At 37.8% G+C, this 24,725-nt stretch overlaps 1 protein-coding gene across 1 annotated transcript in view; it reads left to right on the top strand.

Annotated features, from left to right (window-relative positions):
* Nucleotides 1-24,725, top strand: part of C1H1orf87 (chromosome 1 C1orf87 homolog) — a 109,075-nt gene that overhangs the window by 18,430 nt on the left and 65,920 nt on the right. Inside the window, 2 exon segments of the mRNA XM_059913533.1 lie at nt 10,731-10,815; nt 10,817-10,966. Coding sequence (XP_059769516.1) covers nt 10,731-10,815; nt 10,817-10,966 — 235 coding nt within the window.

Here is a 24,725-nt window from a genome sequence, read left to right as displayed (position 1 = left end):
GCGGATATATCCAGAACGTGTTACAGAGAGAGGAGAACTGTAGGAGCTGTTCAAGGATCTCAGAGCATGGATGGAAAACCTGGCTCAGAGCTGTGCCTTAAAGCACGGAGATAATTGGTGAAGAGGCCAGGCAGTTGCACAATCATCTTGCTTAGAAACAGGGGAGAATGCAAGTGCAAAGAACGTTCGATTTCAAGCCTATAATTGAAATTGTTGGCTCAAAGATTTAAAAACAGCACAGTCTGCACAGCTCCTGGGTATAATTCACCTGAGGACACTTTGATACAACAGTGTTTAGGGTTTTGTTTTGTTTTTTTTCTGTAAAATTAAGGAATGTGATTCCAAAGAATTGTGCTTTATCAGAGCAGATTTTAAATATGAATTAATCTGTTTTGTTTTTTTTTTAAGTGGGTGATTTCTATAACTTGTATTTACTATTATTAGTAAATAACAAGGTGGTGGGAGAGATTACATGAACTCTGTCTTTTTATCTGTTTAAATAGATTTTCCTCAGTTCCTATGAACTGTGAAATGTTGATCCTTCGCACTTTAGTTTTACCTACCAACAAAGAAAGTTTGGGGATCCAAAGGAAAGAGCACCCCTTCTGTACCTGGGTGATGAGAAAGGTGTTGATAAAGGAGATAGCACTTTAACTTAGGACTAAAATAAAATTAATTTGTCATGGGCTGACTGGGAACCCAGGCTTGGTGCTAAATATTTTATACATCTTATCTTGATATGTATTATTTTTCTAATCTCACAGATGAGAAACTGAAAATTAGAGATGTGAAATAACTTATCAAAATCACACAAGTTACGTTTGGGGTTAGGACTCAAAACCAGGTCTCTTGGACATATAGCTCACGTCCTTAGCCACTGCCTGAAATTATTTGTACATTTTGCACAACTATGGAAAAGACCTTCCTTTTTCATCGTCTATGCCATTTTTTCTCAAACTTCAGTGTACATAGGAATCATCTGAGGTGTTTGATGAGAATATAAATTTTCTTGTCCTGCTTTCAGAAATTCTGATTTAATAAGTTCAGAGTGACCCAAGTTTCTATCTTATTATCCAGCACCCTGCACAATTCTGACCCTCCTCAGGTGGTCTAAAGTTCAATCACTGTCTTTTTCTCCAAGAACAATCCCTTCATTCTATCTGGAATCTTTTCTCACCTCTTCCTTTCTCTTTCAACTGCTATCTTATAAATCAATTCCTTCATGGAGTCATTTCCACTCCTCTTAAGCAGATTTGGTTTGACAACCCTCTGTGATTCTATATCTCTTTTATACATACTCTATTTTTTCAATTATCACATTGTATTATAATTTTCTGCTTAAATGTCTGCTTTTCCCACTTAACTGTGAGATCTTTGAAGACAACATAACCTGAAGACAGTGAGTGGATTGGATGCTTGCTGCAACCCTGACAAAGAAGGTAATAATGCATAGCTAAAAAACAAGCAAAATAGAAGAAGACATCCATGGTGTAAATATGCCTAATGCTGTAGAATTGGATTTATGTGTAAAAAGAAGGTTTCAGAAGAGTAGGTATGTTGGGATATCATCTTCTGTGAGTTAATTTATCTGAAGAAAATGAAAACACTAATTTGAAAAGATATGTGCATCCCAATGTTCATAGCAGCATTATTTACAGTAACCAAGATATGGAATCAACCTAAGTGTTCATCAACAGATGAATGGATAAAGAACATTATATATGCAATGGAATATTACTTAGCCATAAAAAAGAATGAAATTTTGCCATTTATGACAACACGGATGGACCTGGATGCTTAGTGAAATAAGTCAGATGGAGAAAAACAAATACTGTATGTTTTCACTTATATGTGGAAGCTAAAGAATAAAACAAATGAATATAACAAGACAGAAAGGGACTCGCAGTTACAGAGAGCAGACCGGTGGTTGCCAGAGGGGAGAGGGGTTGGGGGAGGAGCAAATGGGTGAAGGGGACTAAGAGGTACAAACAACTAGGTATAAAACATGTATAAAATGTACAGCACAGGGAATATAGCCAACATTTTATAATAACTTTATATGGAGTAAAATCTATAATGATAGTGAATTACTGTGCTGTACATCAGCAACTAATATAACATTGTGAGTCAACTATACTTCAATTAAAAAAGAAAAGAAAAGGGTGGGGGGAAGTAAATCATACCAAAGAACAACTGGTGATTGAACTGGTTACTAATTTTGCAGCCAAAATGGCCCCAATTTGAGAAACTATTCTTATTCTGTAAAGTAGTATAGTGCAAAATGCCATGAAAAATACACTTTGGTTATTTTCATTATTGTCAGAATGTGGCTCAGTGCTATGAAGAGAGTTGTGGGATACTTTGGAAATAACTTTGAGAATGTTATGAATCCCCTGTCCCTGGGAAGGTACAAACCAAAGCTGAAGGATGGCCACTTGGGTGTTCTGAGAGGGACTTTATAAGCCTAGGTTGGAAGATGGACTAGGTACTTCTATATACATTATTTTTTATTAACATTTTAAAAGAGAATCAAAATCCTGTTGTTTAACAGTAGCCAGTCTGTTTATTATGAGTATGAAGTTGAGGAGAAATGTGGAGGAAGGAGTACACGCTTTGGAGCCGTACAGACCTGGGTCTGAGCCCTAGATCTCTACTTATTATCAGTTTATCAAGGAGCAATTTACTTAATCTCTCTGATGATTTGTTTTCTCATCTGTACAATGATGATCATAATACCTACTTTTCAGGATTATTAGAATAACATGAAATAATTTATGTGAACTTATACACAGTGGCTGACACATAGAAATAAGCATTTAGGACATGTTAGCTAGCATAATTACAATGACGAAGAAATAATTTGGGCATGGGTTTGGGAATTAATGTACTTTAAAAATCTTTCTGAAGACTAAACATCAATGATAATAGTATATGGATGATGGGCTTCCCTGGTGGCGCAGTGGTTGAGAGTCTGCCTGCCAATGCAGGGGACACGGGTTCGAGCCCTGGTCTGGGAAGATCCCACATGCCACGGAGCGGCTGGGCCCGTGAGCCACAACTACTGAGCCTGCGCGTCTGGAGCCTGTGCTCCGCAACGAGAGGCCACGATAGTGAAAGGCCTGCGCACCGCGATGAAGAGTGGCCCCCGCTTGCCGCAGCTGGAGAAGGCCCTCGCACAGAAACGAAGACCCAACACAGCCAAAAATAAATATAAAAAATAAATTAAAAAAAAAAAAGACCTAAAGAAGAAATACATGGCGAATATCTTTAAAAAAAAAAAAATAGTATATGGATGGCTCCAGGGAGTAAAAAAAAAAGAAGAGGAAAAAACCCTCACATTTCATCACAACATTTGCTACGTTAGCACAGGCTTTACGTTTCAGGTTCCCCATGGAGTTTGGTGAGATTTTCAGCTGCAGTCCCCTCCCCAGTTCCACTTTATTTTTCATTTTGTTGTTGTCTTTTTAAAAGAGAAGTCTGGTTGTGCTGATTATCTGTTATTACTTCCAAACAAGAACATGCTTTCATTTACTGAAATTAGATCCCCATTCACTGTGTTGGCACACTCCGGGCTGTCTTCTCCAGAGGGTTTGAGGCCTATTAGATGGTACGCAGTTGGAAATTGGCAGCACTGAGTCTCTGCCAAGGCTGGCAGACCTTTAAGATGGCATCTGGTGACCTTTTTGCTGAGCCCCCTGGGTCCTCCATTTGCGAGTTGATGTTCTCAGGAGGGGTGTAATCCAAATCAAATGTGAGATCTGGTGAGATGGAGTTGCATGGGAGGTGGGGCCAGTGTGGGATCTGTACGTTGCTTTGGGCAGAGGATGCTACTAGACACCCTTGCAATGTTTCTTTCTAATCCTGAGACTCTGAGCTCTACAAAAGGGTGGTACTAAAGGGCTGATTTGCAGGAAGAGCCTAGTGTGAGAAAGGGGACAATTGGACAGTTTTCTCCTCATTTATTTATCATCCAGCATTACTGTCATCCTCCCTAATTGCCGTAGTTCCCTGATGACACTACACCCTTCACAGCATCCCTGAGAGCAGCAGCTGAGGTTAGCAGTACATATGAGGAAGCTAGCTGTGTCTTGCTTCCAAGACAGTATTGATGACATCTTTTTCCTTCCTTTGAAATGGCAAATTTCTACTTTCAATACTGCAGGTAGATAGCACACAAGCCTAGAAGAAAGAACTGTGGGTTTGTGAACAACATAACAACAAACGCGTGTTGACGAATTGTGCTAATAGCAGACACATGCCATTTCTCAGCTAGGGAGTCTTTCTCATAATTTTAAAGTGCTATGTATGTTGTTTGTTTTTAAAAAAAAGAAAAACAGCTTTTACTTTGAACAGAGTTAACAGGTTATTTTTGATTTTACATCTACTGTGGCTGTTTTAACAGACAAGCAGTCACATTTCACATTTCTCAGGCAATTCTGTCCTGAGACTGCCCACAAAAGGATTTTGAAGGTGATTAAAGCAAAGATGATTCATCCCCCTTGCCTTCATCCAGAAGAGTTAACTGTCTGCCCCATGACCATTTTTGCTTTTTAATCCTGCACTTCCTGCATGCCTCGTCCTCTAATTTCTGTTCCTCACATATTCCCTAACTTCCATGGATCCTTTCCTGACTCAGAACAATCAAGGTGCAATCAAGAAGACTTAGACCCTGTGGATGTATCTATGTAGAATTGGACAAATCGCGTGAACTGTCGGAACCTTAATTTCTTCATCCTAAAATGAAAATAATACGAGGACCTACCTATACGGTTGATCTAAATATTAAATAAAGGAATGTTTGTAAATGGCTATAATGTGGCTGTCATATAGCTAAATACTCAGTAATACTATTATTTTTGCAACCATTGCAAACCATAGTTACTTATCTTTCTTAGGAACTTCAAATAGCACTGATTCTTTGTAACATTCACTTGACATTTATTTATATACCAATTAGGTAGATTTCATATTATTTATGTAAATTTTATGCCAATTTCTTTTAACACTTTATAGAAATATACCTATGTTATACATAAAAGTGCACATGTTATAAGTATACCACTCACTGAATTTTCACAAACCTGATTTACCCTTGCAACAGACATCCAGATCCAGAAACAGAATGGTACCAAAATCCTAGAAGCCCCCCTGATGTTCCCTTCTGGACTTTATACCCCCCCCCCCAAAGATAACCACTATCCTGACTTCTAGAAGCAAGTTTATACCAGTTGTTAACCTTATTATTTCTGTTATTTTTGGACAGCGAAATGAAATGAAATTTCTTGAGGTCAGGGACCATATGTTAATGTCTTCTCTCATTGCAAGAACTATGTGTTATATATACACTCATCTTCTAGCATTCCCATCTTGCTGTATTGCCATTTGATTGCACCTGTCTGGCAAAGCCCCAGCCCTGGACGAGCCCCGCTGTCTGCCTTCCTTGCATCTCCACGAGAACTACTGGGCGTGTGCCCTCTCCAGCTGGTGCTGCAAAATCCATGGTCTCCAACCTTCAGTGGTTGCTCAGTTGTGCCCCGCCAACCTTCCTTATTTTTCTGATCAGCTCTCTTCCACTCTTTATAGAAGCTATGTCAGGCTGTATGTCCTTAATTCAGACTTCCTACCGCAGCATTTCCTTTCTTGATACCCAACAGGTAACCATACCTTGTATGTCAAAGAGAAAATTCAAGCTGTCAGCAATTTGGTCAGTCTCCTGTCACCAAACGTTAGAATTTGCCTACATCCTCACCCATCTTCCTACTTCCCCACCCTGAAGTTTCATTTCTATCTCTGTTCTCTGAGAGATCTTACTTTGTCAGGGTTCACCTTATTTAATCAATGATATCCTCTCCTTTTCTTTGGTCAGTTGGCTCTTCATTTTTTTTGTTTGTTTATTTATTTTTTTATTTATTTATGGCTGCGTTTGGGTCTTCGTTGCTGCTCGCGGGCTTTCTCTATTTGTGGTGAGCGGGAGCTGCTCTTCATTGATACGCACGGGCTTCTCACTGCCGTGGCTTCTCTTGTTGCGGAGCACGGGCTCTAGGCATGTGGGCTTCAGCGGTTTTGGCTCGCGGGCTCTAGAGCACAGGCTCAGTAGTTGTGGCGCATGGGCTTAGTTGCTCCGCGGCATGTGGGATCTTCCCAGATCAGGGATCGAACCCGTGTCCCCTGCATTGGCAGGCGGGTTCCTAACTATTGTGCCACCAGGGAAGTCCCGGCTCTTCATTTAAATATATTAAAGTCCCTACTATCTTTAGTTTCTTTTTTATAATTTTGTTTTTTTTAATTGAAATATAGTTGATTTACAATGTTGAGCCAATCTCTGCTGTGCAGCAAAGTGACTCAGTGATACACATAGAGACATGCTTTTTCTTATATTCCTTTCCCTTATGGTTTAGCACAGGATATTGAATATAGTTCCCTGTGCTATACAGTAGGACCTTGTTGTTTATTCATTCTATATACAATAGCTTACATCTGCTAATCCCAAACTCCCGGTCCTTCCCTCCTTCACGCCTCTCCCCCTTGGCAACCAGAAGTCTATTCTCTATGTCTGTGAGTCTGTTTCTGTTTTGTAGATATGTTCACTTGTGCCATATTTTAGATTCCATATATAAGTGATATCATATGGTATTTGTCTTTCTGTTTCTGACTCACTTCACTTAGTATGATAATCTCTAGTTGCATTCATGTTGCTGCAAATGGCATTATCTCATTCTTTTTTAAGAATGAGTAGTATTCCATTGTATATATGTACCACATCTTCTTTATCCATTCTTCTATTGATGGACATTTAGGTTGTTTCCATGCTTTGGCTGTTGTGAATAGTGCTTCTATAAACATAGGGGTGCATGTATCTTGTTGAATTATAGTTTTGTCCAGGTATATACCCAGGAGTGGGGTTGCTGGACCATATGGTAATTCTATTTTTAGTTTTCTAAAGAACCTCCACATTGTTTTCCATAGTGGCAGCACCAACTTACATTCCCACCAACAGTGTAGGAGGGTTCCCTTTTCTCCACACCCTCTCCAGCATTTGTTATTTGTAGACTTTTTAATGATAGCCATTCTGACCAGTGTGAGGTGGTATCTCATTGTAGTTTTGATTTGCATTTCTCTAATAATTAGCGATGTTGAGCATCTTTTCATGTGCCTAGTGGCCATCTGTATGTCTTCTTTGGAGGAATGTCTATTAAGGTCTTCTGCCCATTTTTTGATTGGGTTGTTTGTTTTTTTGTTGTTGAGTTGTACGAGCTGTTTATATATTTTGGAGATAAACATAATAATAACAAAGCCCTATCTGAAATCAACATTGCACTCCAGTCACCACCCCATCGCTCTCCTCTCTTGCAGCCATAATTCATCACAGATGTCTTTATACTTCCTACCTTTAGCTTTTTGTCTCCCCTCTTTCCTCAAACCACTTCACTCTAGCGTCCACCTCTGTTACCTCAGGAAGCTCCCCTTATCAAGATTCCTGAGGACATACTTATGGCTTAACTCAATGGACACTTTTCAGGACTCATCTTTCTCAGCAGCACATGACACTGTTGACTATGCCCTCTCTCTGGAAACATTCTCTTCACTTTGCTGCCAGACCACACTCTCCTGGTTTCCCTTCCACCTGACTTAGAATTTCTTCTAAATCTCCTTTTAGGGCTCTTCCCTCTGTAAATGTAGGTGTTCCTCAGAGTTCTTTCTTAAGATTTCTTTGCTTCTCATGCTGCCATGACTAAGATAATTAATGTAAAAAATATACATACATAAAATCTTGGCCTTATTCAAATCAACAAGTATTGTAGCAATTGTTTTATGCTCACATAACGTGACATGCTGTAAAATGGGTCCTTTCCACTGTGTCAATAACAATAGCTAAAATTTATACAACCTTCTAGGCATAAGACATAGCTATTTTTTTTTAATTTTATTTATTTATTTTTTTAACATCTTTATTGGAGTACAATTGCTTTACAATGGTGTGTTAGTTTCTGCTATATAACAAAGTGAATCAGCTATACATATACATATATCCCCATATCCCCTCCCTCTTCTGTCTCCCTCCCACCTTCCATATCCTGCCCCTCTAGGTGGACACAAAGCACCGAGCTGCTCTCTGTGCTATGCGGCTGCTTCCCACTAGCTATCTATTTTACATTTGGTAGGGTATATATGTCCATGCCACTCCCTCACTTCATCCCAGCTTGCCCTTCCCCCTCCCTGTGTTCTCAAGTCCATTCTCTAGGTCTGTGTCTTTATTCCTGTCCTGCCCCTAGGTTCTTCAGAACCTTTTTTTTTTTTTCAACATTCCATATATATGTTTTAGCATAAGGTATTTGTTTTTCTCTTTCTGACTTACTTCACTCTGTATGACAGACTCTAGGTCCATCCACCTCACTACAAATAACTCAATTTCATTTCTTTTTATGGCTGAGTAATATCCCATTGTATATATGTGCCACATCTTCTTAATCCATTCATCTGTCGATGGACACTTAGGTTGCTTCCATGTCCTGGCTATTGTAAATAGACCTGCAATGAACATTATGGTACATGACTCTTTCTGAATTATGGGTTTCTCAGGGTATATGCCCAGTAGTGGGATTGCTGGTCGTATGGTAGTTCTATTTTTAGTTTTTTAAGGAACCTCCATACTGTTCTCCATAGTGGCTGTATCAATTTACATTCCCACCCACAGTGCAAGAGGGTTCCCTTTTCTCCACACCCTCTCCAGCATTTATTGTTTGTAGGTTTTTTGATGATGGCCATTCTGACCAGTGTGAGGTGATACCTCATTGTAGTTTTGATTTGCCTTTCTCGAATAATTAGTGATGTTGAGCATCTTTTCATGTGTTCGTTGGCCATCTGTATGTCTTCTTTGGAGAAATGTCTATTTAGGTCTTCTGCCCATTTTTGGATTGGGTTTTTTGTTTTTTTGATATTGAGCTGCATGAGCTGCTTGTAAATTTTGGAGATTAATCCTTTGTCAGTTTCTTCATTTGCAAATATTTTCTCCCATTCTGAGGGTGTCTTTTTGTCTTGTTTATGGTTTCCTTTGCTGTGCAAAAGCTTTTAAGTTTCATTAGGTCCCATTTGTTTATTTTTGTTTTTATTTCCATTACTCTAGGAGGTGGGTCAAAAAGGATCTTGCTGTGATTTATGTCATAGAGTGTTCTGCCTAAGGCATAGCTATTTTTAAATTTATTTTTCCTGATAATAAAATAACATTTCCTCATGTAGGAAATTTAGAATAATAGTTTTATAAGATATAATATGATATAATATAGCATAATGCAATATCCTAACTTCTATTAGGAGATACTTACTGTTTACTTCTGACATATTTCCTTCTAGATATATTATGTACTCTAACACATGAACACATATATATCTATACATGAATTTATAGTTAAGATAATTATATTTTTTCATTTATTTGTACAACTAGACATTTTCTTTTGTCAGTAAAATTATTCATAACTTTTTTAATGGCTCCATACATTCTCTCATATGAACATAGAATGAAATACTCAACATATCCATCTATTAAAAAATACTTAGAGTTTAAATTTTTTCTTTTTCTGCATTTTTTCCTTAATATACATTCTTAAAAACTGATTTGCTAGGTTAAAAATTTCAAGTTCCTGACTCTTAACATGTTTAGTCTGGTCATCCACTATAAGAATTATATCTATTTATGTGACCATAAACACTTGTTTTTCTTATTTCCAAAGAAGTTTTCTATATTTGAAACAATGCCTTGGGCTTCCCTGGTGGCACAGTGGTTAAGAATCCACCTGCTAATGCAAGGGACAGGGGACACAGGTTCAAGCCCTGGTCTGGGAAGATCCCACATGCCACAGAGCAACTAAGCCCATGTGCCACAACTACTGAGCCTGTGTTCTAGAGCCCACAAACCACAAGTACTGAGTCTGCATGCCACAACTACTGAAGCCTGCGTGCCTAGAGCCCGTGCTCCATAACAAGAGAAGCCATCACAATGAGAAGCCTGTGCAACACAACGAAGAGTAGCCCCCGCTCGCTGCAACCAGAAAAAAACCCACGCACAGCAACAAAGACCCAAAGCAGCCAAAAATTTAAAAAATAAATAACAATAAAAAAATAGATTAAGTTTAAAAAATAAAACAATACCTTGTAATTGTTTTGACGTATGTCTTTAGTTATTAAACAAAGTTGAATAATTTTTAGATTTTTGTTTTTTATTTAAATTTCTTTGAGTCATTCCTACAGGTTTTTTTCTTTTTTTTCCCCTCTATATTAATATTAAAATTAAATGGAAGACTACTGAGATAAAAAGAAGCCTCACAGTGAGGCAATTAAGGAGAGACATAGAGCAGAACTGGAGCTGGCAAACTGCCTTGACTTTCTTCCTTTTCTAGTTGCAAACACTGAAAATACCTGTTAGACTTGTAAGTAAAAAAGATATGTGATAACTTTTAGGGTTCATCTTTGACACTGCCATTTCTTACAGTAAGGGTTTTGGAGCAGATGGACAGATTATGAGTATATGGAAGATAAAGCCTGAGAAGAGAATAACATGGTCTCTCTATGGTAAATGATCCCTAGACAAATGACCAACGTTTACTTCTTCATTACGCCATGCTAAGTTACCAATGTTCCCAGCACCATGCTAATACCTTCCTTTTCTTATGCCAGCCTAGTACAGATGGAGTCTGCCCTGAGTAACAAAGTGCAAAACTGTTTCTTCCCAGCAAGGAGAATGAGAACTGGAAGGCAGAAACTCAAACATTACTCCAGAAATCAGTGACTGGTACTGCAAAGCAGATTAGCAGAGACCCCCCCAGCTTCTACTAATCCCACAGATCATCAAATCAATCATGACCCAGATGATGTGGAAAAGAGCAAGCACCCAGAGAAAAACCAGAAACCAGAGGACAACCAGAAACTCCTAACGGGAGCACTCAGTTGCAGATTTCTGGATGGCAAAGTGAGTAACAAATACCTGAACTTTTCTTGGTAATTGGCTAGGAAAATTCAGAGTTAGGTCGGAAACATAGACTCACACCAACACACACTTCTACTAATGGTAATTAACACATTTTGCATCAGATAGAATTAGAATCATTTTTTTTCATCTGAAAATGAATTTTAAGGTCATTTTGTATATTGCATCTTTGCTGACCACTAACTGAATTGGTCAACCTATTCTATCTGTGACTAACTCAGCGATAGTTATACAGTGATGTCACCGTACATGAAAGTTTGGGGTGTGCTGGAAGGGGAGGGTTCGTCTGCTTTAATATTACAGGAAAAGATCATTTATATTCAAAATCCAATGAAATATGTCTAGATATCAAAAAATTATCAGCCCTAAACTACCTTGATATAAATATATTATCACTGCACTCTGTTAAGAATCAACCAAACAATCCACAACAAACTAACTTGGTAATGATGAATCTAAATGATTATTAATTTGTAATTAAAAAGCAAGAGTAGCAGCAATTGAAAACTAGACCCAAATCAAGACAAACTAATGATTCACTGGTAACAAGTACCGTTTCCAAAAATTGCTGAAGTTGCAATTAAACAGACATAGAGAGGAGTTTTTCAGTACTGCCAAGCATGAAGTAACAGCCAGATATTTTAGTAGAATACTGAATTAGGGTCTGCAGTAAACTCTAACATAACTATTTTGTTTATAATTTTAATAGCTCTTACTAAATCACTCAGATGCTCACTAGTTTCCAGTCATGAGAATATAAAATCCTGTGGATTTGGGATCTTTTGCTCACGAGAACGCAGCAAAGATTAGACTTTGGAGTGGTTACCAGTCCACCAATGGACCTCAGACCATGTTCTGCAAGGTCTCAAACACTGAGGACTTCTCTTTTTCCTTCCTAAAATTTTTATTGATCCTTCTAATTATAAAATATTATATACTCATGTAGAAATTTTGTAAAATGGAAGAATATAAATAAGAAGAAATTAAAACTCAATCAAATAGTGGTATATTTCTTTCTCTTCTTTCTTCCATGCATGGACACTGAATATGAACCATTATATATATACTCTTTGTTATCCTGGTCTATTCACTTCATATCAAGAATTCTCCCCCAGCTTCAAAAAATTCATCCTAAGCATCATGTTTAGTGTCTCTATGAGAGTCATAATCAGAACTAACACTTATATAGCATTTACTATGTGCCAGGCACTATTCTAAGCTCTTTACATATATTAACTAACTTACTACTCCCCAAGCATCCAATGAGGTAGGAACTCTTATTATCTTCAGATCATAGATGAAGGAACTGAAAAGCAAAGAGGTCAAGTGCCTTGACCAGGTCATAAGGCTGAGAAGTGGCAGAGCCACAGTTGAGGCCCAGGTTCTAGGTCCTTAATCCCCAAACTGTATTCACTCTTTTATATGGATATAACGTGGCTCATTTAACTAATCCCTTATTGATGGACATTTAAGTCACTTCTAGTTTTTCTCTTATAAATGAAATTTTGTTTCTTGGCACTCTCCCTATCACATCAAGCTACCCATTTGGGGTAGAGTTTCTGGATTAGCCATTGTAAAAGGCAGAACGTTCATTGGGTAGGCTGTTCTTGGACCTCCACAATCTGGATTCTTTGCTAGCTCTGTAGTGCCAGAGGGAGATGATTTGTCCCTCCTCTCCCAGGATTCAAGGAGGTTTCTGATGGGAGGCTCCGCAGGGCTAACACCCAGCCACCAAACACAGCAATACCTCATAGGAAGTGGGGGCCTAATTGGTTCTGTCTGCCAAGTGTATGGTCCTGGGTGGCCAGGTGGCAGCCACAGTTGCCTGGCACAGAGACCCTCATTACCACCTTGACTAAGCGGTAAAGGGAATCCTGCCACGGTGAAAGAAGTAAACCAATCAGAACTCCTTCTAGGTCCTTATTCCTCATACACAGATGAAAATAAGCCTTCCTGCCTGGGATGTAACAGGCAATCTGGACCAGCTGAATTTGCTCTAAAAGAAAAGTAACTGATAGAGACTTGAGCCAACATGCGTGAGGACAGGCAAGTAAGAAACTCTGTTCTAAATTACAGATAAATTTGAAGAGTATAGTTAGTAGGAGGTAAGTAAAGCTGAAAATGTTAAGAGAATCCATAGTTTCATGTATCCAAGAACAGTAGGATAGCTTAGAAATCAACAAATACAAACTTTCATTTCACAAATGAAGAATAAGAGGCCCAGAGAGCTTATATGGTGGTTCAAGGTCTCACAGTTAGAGCCTGGCTCTTCTCACTGCCAGCCCTAGGACCTTTTGTCTCTAAATTCTCTCCTTCCATGTCTTTGAAAATACATATATGCTGTTTACACTGTTTCTCAGAAGCATCAGGTCTGCCTTCTCTCAAAAAATAAAAAAAGAATGTATGACTAGAAACAGACTCAGTAGCACAGTTTCAAAATTAAAATTAAAGTGTGCTTTTTGCATCTGGCAGCATGAAAAATGAAAGTGTTAGTGCTTTAATTTTAATAATTATCACAGTTAATTGGTAGTATGTTCTTTTCAAAGTCCTTTTGCATGTTTTATCTTGTTTGTTCTCCACAACAGCCATTGAGGTAGGTAGAGAAACATGATGTTATCCTCATTTTATAGATGAATAGACAGATGTCAGGGACATTTCCACTTGACTGTGCATTGGCAGCTGAGATTCAACAAGTTCAAAGCCAAACCTTTGATCCTGCTCTTCTTCCTGTGGTCTGTGTCTCACAGAAAGGTCCCACAACTCTCCCAGTTGCATAAGCAAGAAATCCGGGCATGCTTTCCTCCTCTCCATCCCTAACTCTGATATCCAACTAATCACTCAGCCCTTTAAATTCCATCTTTTTTATGTCTCTCAAAGTGTCCTCTTACTTCTGTTTCCTCTGCCATCATCCTAGTCAGACCACCATTACACATCAGTAGGAAGATTTTAATTATCTTAAAACAGGACTTATTTTTCTATGCTTTCTTCTCTTTATTGGTCAGCTGTGGTAATAATAATGCTGTGGGACAAGCAAGCCCAATACTGAGTGGTTTATAACAATAATCGTTTTTGTTCACATCACATATGTGAGTAAGACAGCTTTTATTTATTCCAGTAGGACTTTCGAGGCTTGGCTCCAGACTGCAGATTTGGTTCAAGTCTGCTCTGTTTTTCTTATTGTTCGGAATCCAATGGGCTCCTCAAGGCAAGCTCTTCTCATGATAATGGAAACATTTCAAGAGGACAAACACAACTGCATTACTCAACCACAAGTACATTTTAAGTCTTTGCTTATGTCATATCCACTAACATCCCACTGGCCAAAGCAAGCCACATGGCAAAGCACAACACCAATGGGGCAGGGATATATATATCCTACCTCTTTTAGGAGGAATTTCAAAACCACTGATCAAGTGTAGCCCCTACTTAAAACACTTGAACACCATTGTTTAATCGTCACTGCCCTAGTAGAAAATTCAAACTCCTTGACTTACTGCACCAACTCAACTCTGTTCACTGCCTACTTCCCTTCTATCCCCACCTTTCACTAAACTGAACTTCTATGTCCCAAGTAGAGTTCTGCTTCTTTTTATCTCCTATCCTTTGACCATGCAATTACTTTTATGCGAAATTCTCTTCCCTCCTTCTTTATTTAACCCCTAATTACATCGGGGTCTCAACACAGATATCAGGTCTATCAAGAAACATCATTGTCTCACCACCAAAACTGCCTTTTCTAAGGTACATCTATATCAATCTGTGCATACCCTTATGGCAGATGTTGTTATACTGTTAAAATAGTTTGTTTCCTTGTCTATCTCCTTCCATGAGTCTGTAAATTCCTTGAGAATATTCATTTTTGTTTCCAAAATGCGTCTCTCTATATATTAACCCAAAGCCAACATATTATTTAATGGAGAAACACTAGAGGCTTTCACATTAGAGTCAGGAGAAGTCAAAGTACCCAATATCCCTACTTGTTTTTAATATTATGTTGGAGGTAATAGCTAATATAATTAAACAAGAGAAAGCAATCACAGGCATAATAATTAAAAAGGAGGAAAATCTCTTTTCAGATGGTAAGATTATATATATAAACTCTCACAATTTCTAATGAAGAAACTATTAAAACAGTAAGAGGGACTTCCCTGATGGCCCAATAGTTAAGAATCTGCCCACCAATGCAGGGGACACGGGTTTGATTTCCAGTCCGGGAAGATCCCACATGCCATGGAGCAACTAAGCCTGTGCACCACAACTACTGAGCCTGCACTCTAGAGCCCGTGAGCCACAACTACTGAAGCCCACGTGCCTAGAGCTCATGCTCTGCAACAAGAGAAGCCACCGCGATGAGAAGCCCTTGCACCGCAACGAAGAGTAGCCCCCGCTCGCTGCAACTAGAGAAAGCCCACAAGCAGCAACAAAGACCCAACGCAGCCATAAATAAATAAATAAATAAATAAATAAATAAATAAATAAATTTATTTAAAAAAAGAACAGTAAGAGAATTTGGCAAAATAGAGTTATAGCATCAATATCCACAAATCAATGGCATATATATATATATATATATATATATATATATACACACACACACACACACACACACGTATGTACAAAAACTAGTTAGAAAATAAAATGGAAAACACCATTTACAATAGCAAATAGATACTTAACTAAATTAACTAATAAATAAATCAAGTACATAGGTATAAACTGAACAAGAAATAATGTCCAAACATTTATGAGGAAAAATATAAAATACTCCTGAAAAACATGAGTATATTTGAATGATGGAAAGGCATGCTATTATATTCTTGTACAGAAAAAATTAACATCATCAATTTCTATCAAAATCCCAATGACCTTTTTTGTATAAATATAAAAACTCATCCTAAAATTCATATGGGATCTCAAGGGACCTTGAATATCCAAAACAATCCTGAAAAAGAACAAAGCTGGAGGACTTATACTTTCTGATTTCAAAACTAACTGCAAAGATACAATAATCAAAATGGTATAGTACTGGCATAAAGACAGACATATGGACCAATGGAATAGAATAGGGAGTTCAAAAATACACCTTCATATATATGCTGAAATGATTTTTTTTTTTAGATTTATTTATTTATTTATTTATTTATTTTTGGCTGCGTTGGGTCTTCGTTGCTGTGCGTGGGCTTTCTCTAGCTGTGGGGAGTGGGGGCTACTCTTCGTTGTGGTGCACAGGCTTCTCATTGTGGTGGCTTCTCTTGTTGCAGAGCATGGGCCCTAGGGTGTGCGGGCTTTAGTAGTTGTGGCGCATGGATTCAGTAGTTGTGGCTCTCAGGCTCTAGAGCACAGGCTCAGTAGTTGTGGCTCACGGGCTTAGTTGCTCCGTGGCATGTGGGATCTTCCCGGACCAGGGCTCAAACCCGTGTCTCCTGCATTGGCAGGTGGATTCTTAACCACTGTGCCACCAGGGAAGCCTGAAATGATTTTTTGACAAGGATGCCAAGATGATTCAATTGGAAAAAGACGGTTTTTTCAACAAATGGTACTGGGAAAACTGGATATCTGCATACAAAAGTATGATCACCATATACAAAAATTAACTCAAAATGACTCTATGACTTAAATATAAGATCTAAGCCTATAAAACTCTTAAAAGGAAAAATAGGGAAAAACCTTCACATTAGATCTGGCAATGATTTCTTGGATCTGACCCCAAAGGCACATGCACCAGAATAAAAAATTGACAAACTGGATTTCATGAAAATTTTAAAATGTTGTGCATCAAAACACACTATCAAGAGAGTAGAAAGGCAGCCCACAGAATGGGAGAAAATATGTGCAAAACATATATCTGATAAGGGGATTAATGTCCAGAATATATAGAGAACTCCTAAAGCTCAACAACAAAAAAAACAACCTGATTCAAAAATGGGTAAAGGCCTCGCATAGACATTTCTCCAAAGAAGATACACAATGACCAATAAGCACATGAAAAGATATTCAACATCACTATCACATTAACGAAATGCAAATCAAAACTATAATGAGGTACCACTCATACGCATTAGGATAGCTACTAGTAAAAAAAAAAAAAAGGAAAAAAAAACCAGAAAATAACAAATGTTTGCAAGGATGTAGAGAAATTGGAACCCTTGTGCACTGTTGGTGAGAATGTAATATGGTACAGCCGCTGTACAGCAGTTTCTCAAAAAGTTAAAAATAGAATTACCATTAGGTCCAGCTAGTCCACTTCTGGTAATACACAAAAGAGTTGAAAGGAAGGTCTCAAGGAGATATTTGTACAGCCATGTTCATAGCAGCATTATTCGCAATAGCTAAAATGGAGAAGAAACCCAAATGTCCATCAACAGATGAATGGATAAGCAAAATGTGGTGTATGCCTGCAATGGAATATTATTCAGCCTTAAAAATATAGGAAAGTCTGATACAGGCTACAACACGGATAATTTTCACATTTGCTAAGTGAAATAAGCCTGTTACAAAAAGGCAAATACTGTATGGTTTACTTATGCAAGATACTCAGAGTAGTCAAATCATAGAGACAGAAAGTAGAATGGTGGAGCCAGGGCCTGAGGGGAGGAGGGAATAGGCAGTTGTTTAATAGGTATAGAGTCTCAGTTTTGTATGATAAAAAGAGTTCTGTGGATGCATGGTGGTGATGGTTGCACAATAATATGAGTAGACTTAATGCTACTGAACTGCGCACTTAAAAATGGTGAAGATAATGAATTTTATGTCATGTGTATTTTACCACAATTCTGAAGAATGGGAAAAAACATGAACAAAATCAAGATGTCAATCCTCCCTGAGGTAATTTATAAACTTAATGTGATTCCAGTAAAAATAGTATCAGATTTTTGTTTTGTAAATAGTCAAATTGGTTATAAAGTTAATTTGAAATAATAAACAAGCAAGAATAGTCAGTAAAACCCTGAATAGAAAAGCAGTGGGTACATGGCTAGCATTACCAGATATAAAATGTAAAATCTCTGTCTCTAAAATAGTGTTATTTTGGCACATAAATAGATGAGACTAATAGAATTGAAAAAAAAAGTGAAGAAATAGACCCAATGGCATATGCAATTTTGTGTATAATAAAGATGACATCACAAATTAGTAGGGAAAAATATACTTTTTAGTAAGCAATATAGGATTATCTAGCCACAGAGAAAATTTTAAATCGTGTATATTCTTCACATATTATACATGTAATGATGTATACCAGGATGAATTCCAAATGGATCAGGGAATTAATATACAAAATAACTGCAGGGGCTTCCCTGGTGGCGCAGTGGTTGAGAATCTGCCTGCCAATGCAGGGGACACGGGTTCGAGCCCTGGTCTGGGAAGATTCCACATGCCGCAGAGCAACTAGGCCCGTGAGCCACAATTACTGAGCCTGCGCGTCTGGAGCCTGTGCTCCGCAACGGGAGACGCCGCGATAGTGAGAGGCCCACGCACCGCGATGAAGAGTGGCCCCCACTTGCCACAACTAGAGAAAGCCCTCGCACAGAAACGAAGGCCCAACACAGCCATAAATAAATAAATAAATAAATAAATAATTGGATCATCACGTTTAAAAAAAAAAAAACCACCTTGAGATATAATTTCTCACCTATTACACTGGCAAAAGTCCAGAAAATTGACAACATACTTTGTTAGAAGGTAGAGGAAATTTAAAATGGAACAACCACTTTGGAAGGAAATTAGGCAATAATCAGCAAAACTACTTATGTATGAATTTTTTGACATGAAAATCTCACTTTCAGAAATCTATCCCAAAGGTATACTGGAAATATGTTTAACAATTTATGTAGAAGGTATTCATTGCAGCATTACTTATTATATCAAAAACTGTAAACAACCTAAATTTCCATCAACAAGGGACAGGTTGAAAATACTAAGGTACATCCATACATGGAGTATTATAAAAACTTTAATAAAATTGTAGAAAGTAATGAAGAATATCACTATATATATGAATCATATATATACACACATATACATATATATAATTGTATGGATATATCCATACTATATATCATTGTATGGAATAATATAGCTAGATATACTATTAATTAAACAAAAGCAAAGTGAAGAAAAGTATGTAGATTATGCATCTAAATATCTATTATTGCTTATGTTTTTAAAAATGAAGGAATTAATAAAAACTTTTTTTTTTTTAAATGGTTACCTATTGGGACTAGAGGGAATATAATGGAGGGATCGAGAATAGAAACCACAAATCTCTGACTAAATCTTGTTCTGTAGATTTGGCTTTGGAACTATTTAAATATTTCACATAAATATAAAACTAACTTAAATGTTTAAAAAACTCAAGCCCTAAAAATTGAAAACAAAATAAAGTAAGTCTGTTTTAGTTATCTATTGCTGCATAACAAATTGTCTGAAAAGGTGACCAGTTAAACCAATAACCATATATTCTCTCTCACTGTTTCTGAGGGACAAGAATCCAGGAATGGCTTAGATGAGTAGTTCTCGTTCAAAGTCTCCCATGAAATTTCATGCCAAATGTCAGCAGGAATGCAGTCACCTGAAGGCTTACCCAGGGCTAGAAGATCCACTTCTAGGCCCCTTTGAGTGGCTATTGACAGAGGCCTCAGTTACTTGCTGGCTGTGACCAGAGATATTGTCTCTTTTCAATTTGGGCCTCTCCATAGGGCTGCTTGTGACATGGTATCTGGCTTCCCCAAGATAAGTTATCCCAGAAAAAGAGAGAGAGAGAGAGAGCGTGTGTGTGCACAACCAAAACTGAAGCCCCAATGTCTTTTTAATAACCTAATCTCAGAAGTGGCATACCATCACTTGTACAGTGTTCTTCCATTGGTTATCCAGACTAATTCTAATTAAGTGTGGAGGGGAAGGCCTGCACAAGAACATGAGTACTAGGAGGCAGGGATCACTGGGGCCGCCTTGGAGACTAGCTACCACATGAACCTATGTATTAATTGACAGCAAAACCAAAGAACGTGGAACTATTGTAAATAACTTTAAAACATAATGACTTCACTGTATGTCTCTAGTGGGGTATATACTCTAAGGAAAATTTTTTTGAAAAAATACCTTTAAAGGTTTTCAGTAACCATTATGTTGATATTGTTCTTCTGTATGTGTACTGGGGGATAAAGCAAATGAGACACTATCTTCATGGTTTTGGGACTTGGAATTTCTAGTGTAGGAGAAATGAAATATAGCTATAATATTGATGAGACAATATAAAACTCCTATACTCCTACATCTGATTTGGAAATATCAGTATGAACTCTTTTTTTAAAAAAAAATACATTTCCTAGCCTTGTCCATTGAAAAATGTAGAAACAATCCCATATGAATGAGCACCCTACCACCTGCATTGTGTTCAGTAAATTCTAAAGGCTGATTCCAGCTTTGAGCCTGTAACATCTGCTTACCCCAAAAACAATGTAGATACCAAAGACCTTCCAAGACTTGTCAGGAAAAGACTCAGGATCTAACTTAAAATGGCTCCCACTAAAAAAAAAAAAAAATTTAAAGGCTCCCACTAGTCGAAGTGGGACATTTTGGATATCAATAAAAATAATAATTATAATAGATTTAAAGGCATTCAATATGTTTAAATCCATAAGTTTACAGTGATTTTTAAAAACAAAAACAAAAACAATTGGTCACCTCTGAAGAAAGCTAGGAGACAAACAATTTTTAAATTAGTGCATTAAAGAATCAAGCATTTTTTCAATGTGCCTTTTCTCCACAAACTGTATCTTAGATAATGGTTGATAAGGGACAGTCTCTTTAGAGAAATATTACTACCAATAAATGAGAAGTAATAGTAGAGTGAGAATACCACTATTTTCTAAAATCCTAACGAAAAAAAATGGACTAAAGCAATGATTATCAGTGCCTGTGAATAACACAAAAAGGAAGACAACCTGACAGCATTTGCTTCCATGGGAAAATATACCAACTATGAAACGATTGAACTTGACTGTGATCAAGATTCTAGATCTAACTGCTGTTTTACAGGAATTATATGGGCCAATTTGTTAAACAGCAACAAAATCCAGACGGTGGAAAACTTTACAGGGCAGACAACTCAGCTTCTTCAACAAATAAATTACAAGGGAAAAAATGTGAAAAGAAAGGTGGTGGGGGGGTAGGAAAAACTAGAAATTTTTTTTTTTTTTTTGGGCTGCATTGTATCTTCGCTGCTGCATGCGGGCTTTCTCTAGTTGCAGCGAGCAGAGGCTACTCTTCATTGTGGTGCACAGCCTCTAGGCTTAAGTAGTTGTGGTGCACGAGCTTAGTTGCTCCGTGGCATGTGGGATCTTCCCAGACCAGGGCTCAAACCCATGTCCCCTGCATTGGCAGGTAGATTCTTAACCACTGCGCCACCAGGGAAGCCCAGGAAGAACTAGAAATTTTAAAAGATGTAAGTGATATTAGCCAGTTGCAATATGTGGATATTATTTGGCTCCTGATTTGAATAAACAAACTAATAATACTATTTATCAGATAATTGGGGGATTTTGAACACTCACTAGGTAGTTGATGATATTAAGGAATTACTGTTAATAAGGAATTTTTTAGTGTAATAATGTCATTGTGGTTATGTTTAAAAAGAATCTTTATCCTTTGGTCAGTGGTTCACAAATTTTATTGTGCATTAGAATTACTGGAGTACTTGTTAAAACACAGATTTCTAGGCTCCCAACCCTAGAAATTCTCATTCAATGGGTCTAGGGTGGGTCTTGAGAATTCACATTTCTAACAAGTTTCAAGGTGATACTGAGGCTTGTGACCCAAGGACCACACTGTAAAAATCACTGCTTTATAAATACATGCTAAAACAATGCAGATGAAATAATACACTGCCTGGGGTTCACGTCATCTCTGGTGGGGGGTGATGTGGATATAAAGAAACAAGGTTTTCAGTTGATAACTGAAGCTTGGTGATGAGTTTATGGAGTTTCATCATACTATTCTTGCTACATGTGCCTATGTGTAAATTTTTCCATAATTAGAAGTTAAAATTTAAATAAAATATAAATTTTACAAAAATAAATAAGCCAAATGATTAACTCTAATATTTACTGTTTAATATGTTTAAAGTATATATTAAAATCATATATATATATAAATTTGGAAATACTATTTTTTCAATTCTACATTTCTCAAAAACTATCAAATATTTTACATGCATCTTTCTCATGGTTGTAGTTATTATCACTAGTGTCCTTTTTTGAGCCATTTAGCAGCCTTCTAGAATGCATCAAGACCTTGGCCTAAGTTATTTAAGAAATAGAACTTTTCAACTCTGCATTTAATGCTGTCTCTCTAAATTTTCACCCAAGTCACAGCTATCCATTGCCTAATATTAAGACAGTTTGTTGTGTTCACTTGTCTTGGTGCAGAGTATTCATGTCTTCTACAATATAACCACTTAAAAATAGTTTTATTTATAAGCCATCTCTTTAAAAGACTTGTTTACACTTCCAACACTTTCAAGTTCTAACGCCCAAGGACAGTTGCTGAATCTGTGTTAAATTTCTGTGCTTCATTTGTACCGATTCTTTGAGGTCAATATTACAAAACTAGCATCACTCAAAGTTATTTCAGGCTACTGTGTCATCCATTCCCAAGCAGTATTTTTTGATTCAAAGTAAAACAAATGAGAGAAAGCTGTAGTATCAGAGACTTTATAGGTACTCTGACAACTCCTGAAGTCAGAAACATAGTGATTCTTGATCAGAATTTCCCATTTTATCTTCTTTGACACTTTAGGAACACTCTTTGCTTTTGAAAAACAGCCCAGGATGATTTATATCAGTGAAAGGAGAAGCCTGAGGCCTGGCGTGCCCTTGGCCTGAACAAGACATCGTCATCATTCTGACACTTTCTTGGTTTCTTCTTCAAGTTCAGTGTTTTTCTTGACGCTGGGAGTCAGCAGGATACAAGAGAGTTCTGGCCTTCATAGGGTTCTAAAGAAGCATTTATCAACACATCATTCTCATGGGGTCAAGGTGTTCTTTAGTCCCCTTTATTCCCATTTATACACCAAATTTATTGAGTGCCTTTATCTTTGACACAAGAGATACAGGTGAACAAGGCAGGTATGATTGCTGACCGCCCCTCATAGATCTTTTGGAAGGAGATACACAAAAAATAGCAAACAAATTCATAATATAGTTGTACAATATGCAAAATATTTAAAATACATTATGGCATTCATTCTTCACAGCATTCCTGGGAGCACAATATATTTTCCCCTTTCCATAGGCAAGGCCATAAAATTTAGTCTGTAATGTCTAGGCCAAAAGATCTATGAGGGGCAGTCAGCAATCATACCTGTCCTGTTCACCTGTATCTCTAGTGCCAAAGATAAAGGCACTCAATAAATTTGGTGAATAAATGGGAATAAAGGGACTAAAGAACACCTTGACTCAATGAGAATGATAAGTGTTGATAAATTGCATCTTTAGAATACTATAATATAGAAGTGTATCAATTCTTAGAGGCAGAAAATATTTATATGTACCTGAAAATATAAATATTTTATATTACAAGTAATTTATAAAGAAACGTATTGTTCTGAGAACACTATGTCTGAAATACCTAACTAAATACCTTGCAGAATGAAACTGTTCTGTGGACGGACTGTGGAATCGTTCTCATCCCAGAGGAAAGGTGAAAAGCAGGGTCCAAATCTTTTTTTTTTTTAAGTATTTAGTTATTTATTTATTTATGGCTGTGTTGGGCCTTCGTTTCTGTGCGAGGGCTTTCTCTAGTTGCGGCAAGCGGGGGCCACTCTTCATCGCGGTGCGCGGGCCTCTCACTATCGCGGATTCTCTTGTTGCGGACCACAGGCTCCAGACGCGCAGGCTCAGTAGTTGTGGCTCACGGGCCCAGTTGCTCTGCGGCATGTGAGATCTTCCCTGACTAGGGCTCAAACCCGTGTCCCCTGCACGGGCAGGCAGATTCTCAACCACTGCGCCACCAGGGAAGCCCAGGGCCCAAATCTTATCTGCACAATTTACTAGGGAGTAAATTTTGGGCAAGTCTAGCCTAGTCCTAGATCTACTAAAAACATTACCATGACTCCCCACTGCCCTCAGGATAAAGCACAGATACTAACAAGAGTTAAGGCTATTCACCTCCTTTCTCCTGCCTCCCTCTCCAGCCTTGCCTTTTGTCTTTCCAAAAACTTAAGTGATGCTCTGAGAACATCCATTACTCTCTTTTAGGCACGTGTGTGCACCTTTGAGGTTTTCTACATCCAGTTTCCTTTTCCTGTACTCTTCCTTCTTCTCTTCTCCTCTTTATTCCCCTTTATTCCCATTCCGTCTATCACGGAAGTCTCCACTCCTTAGCCTATCCAAATCTAGCTCATATTTCAAGCCTAGACTTAAATGTCATTGCTTCCAGACCTGGACCACCAAGTCCAGGTTAGATGGACCCATGGGCTGTTCTAATAGTGTCCCTTACCATCCCATGGTGTACTATCACAGTCGCTTGCCATGCCTCTCATCATCTGTAAGCTCTGTGAGAGCAGAGGCCATATCTGTTTTATTCACTGTAGGGCCTATCACAGTGCCTGGCCTAGTCTAGGCAAGCCATAAATATTTCTTAAATGAAGGAATACAGTTACTTAACTTCTGTAAGCCTCAGCATTCCAAATATAAAAAGGTACAAATACTACCTATCTTATAGGGTTGTTGTACGGATTAAA

Source organism: Balaenoptera ricei, chromosome 1, assembly GCF_028023285.1.
Source record: "Balaenoptera ricei isolate mBalRic1 chromosome 1, mBalRic1.hap2, whole genome shotgun sequence".
Classification (NCBI taxonomy): Eukaryota; Metazoa; Chordata; class Mammalia; order Artiodactyla; family Balaenopteridae; genus Balaenoptera; species Balaenoptera ricei.
Note: the sequence above shows the minus strand (reverse complement) of the source record. Positions and strands in the feature narration are given on the sequence as shown.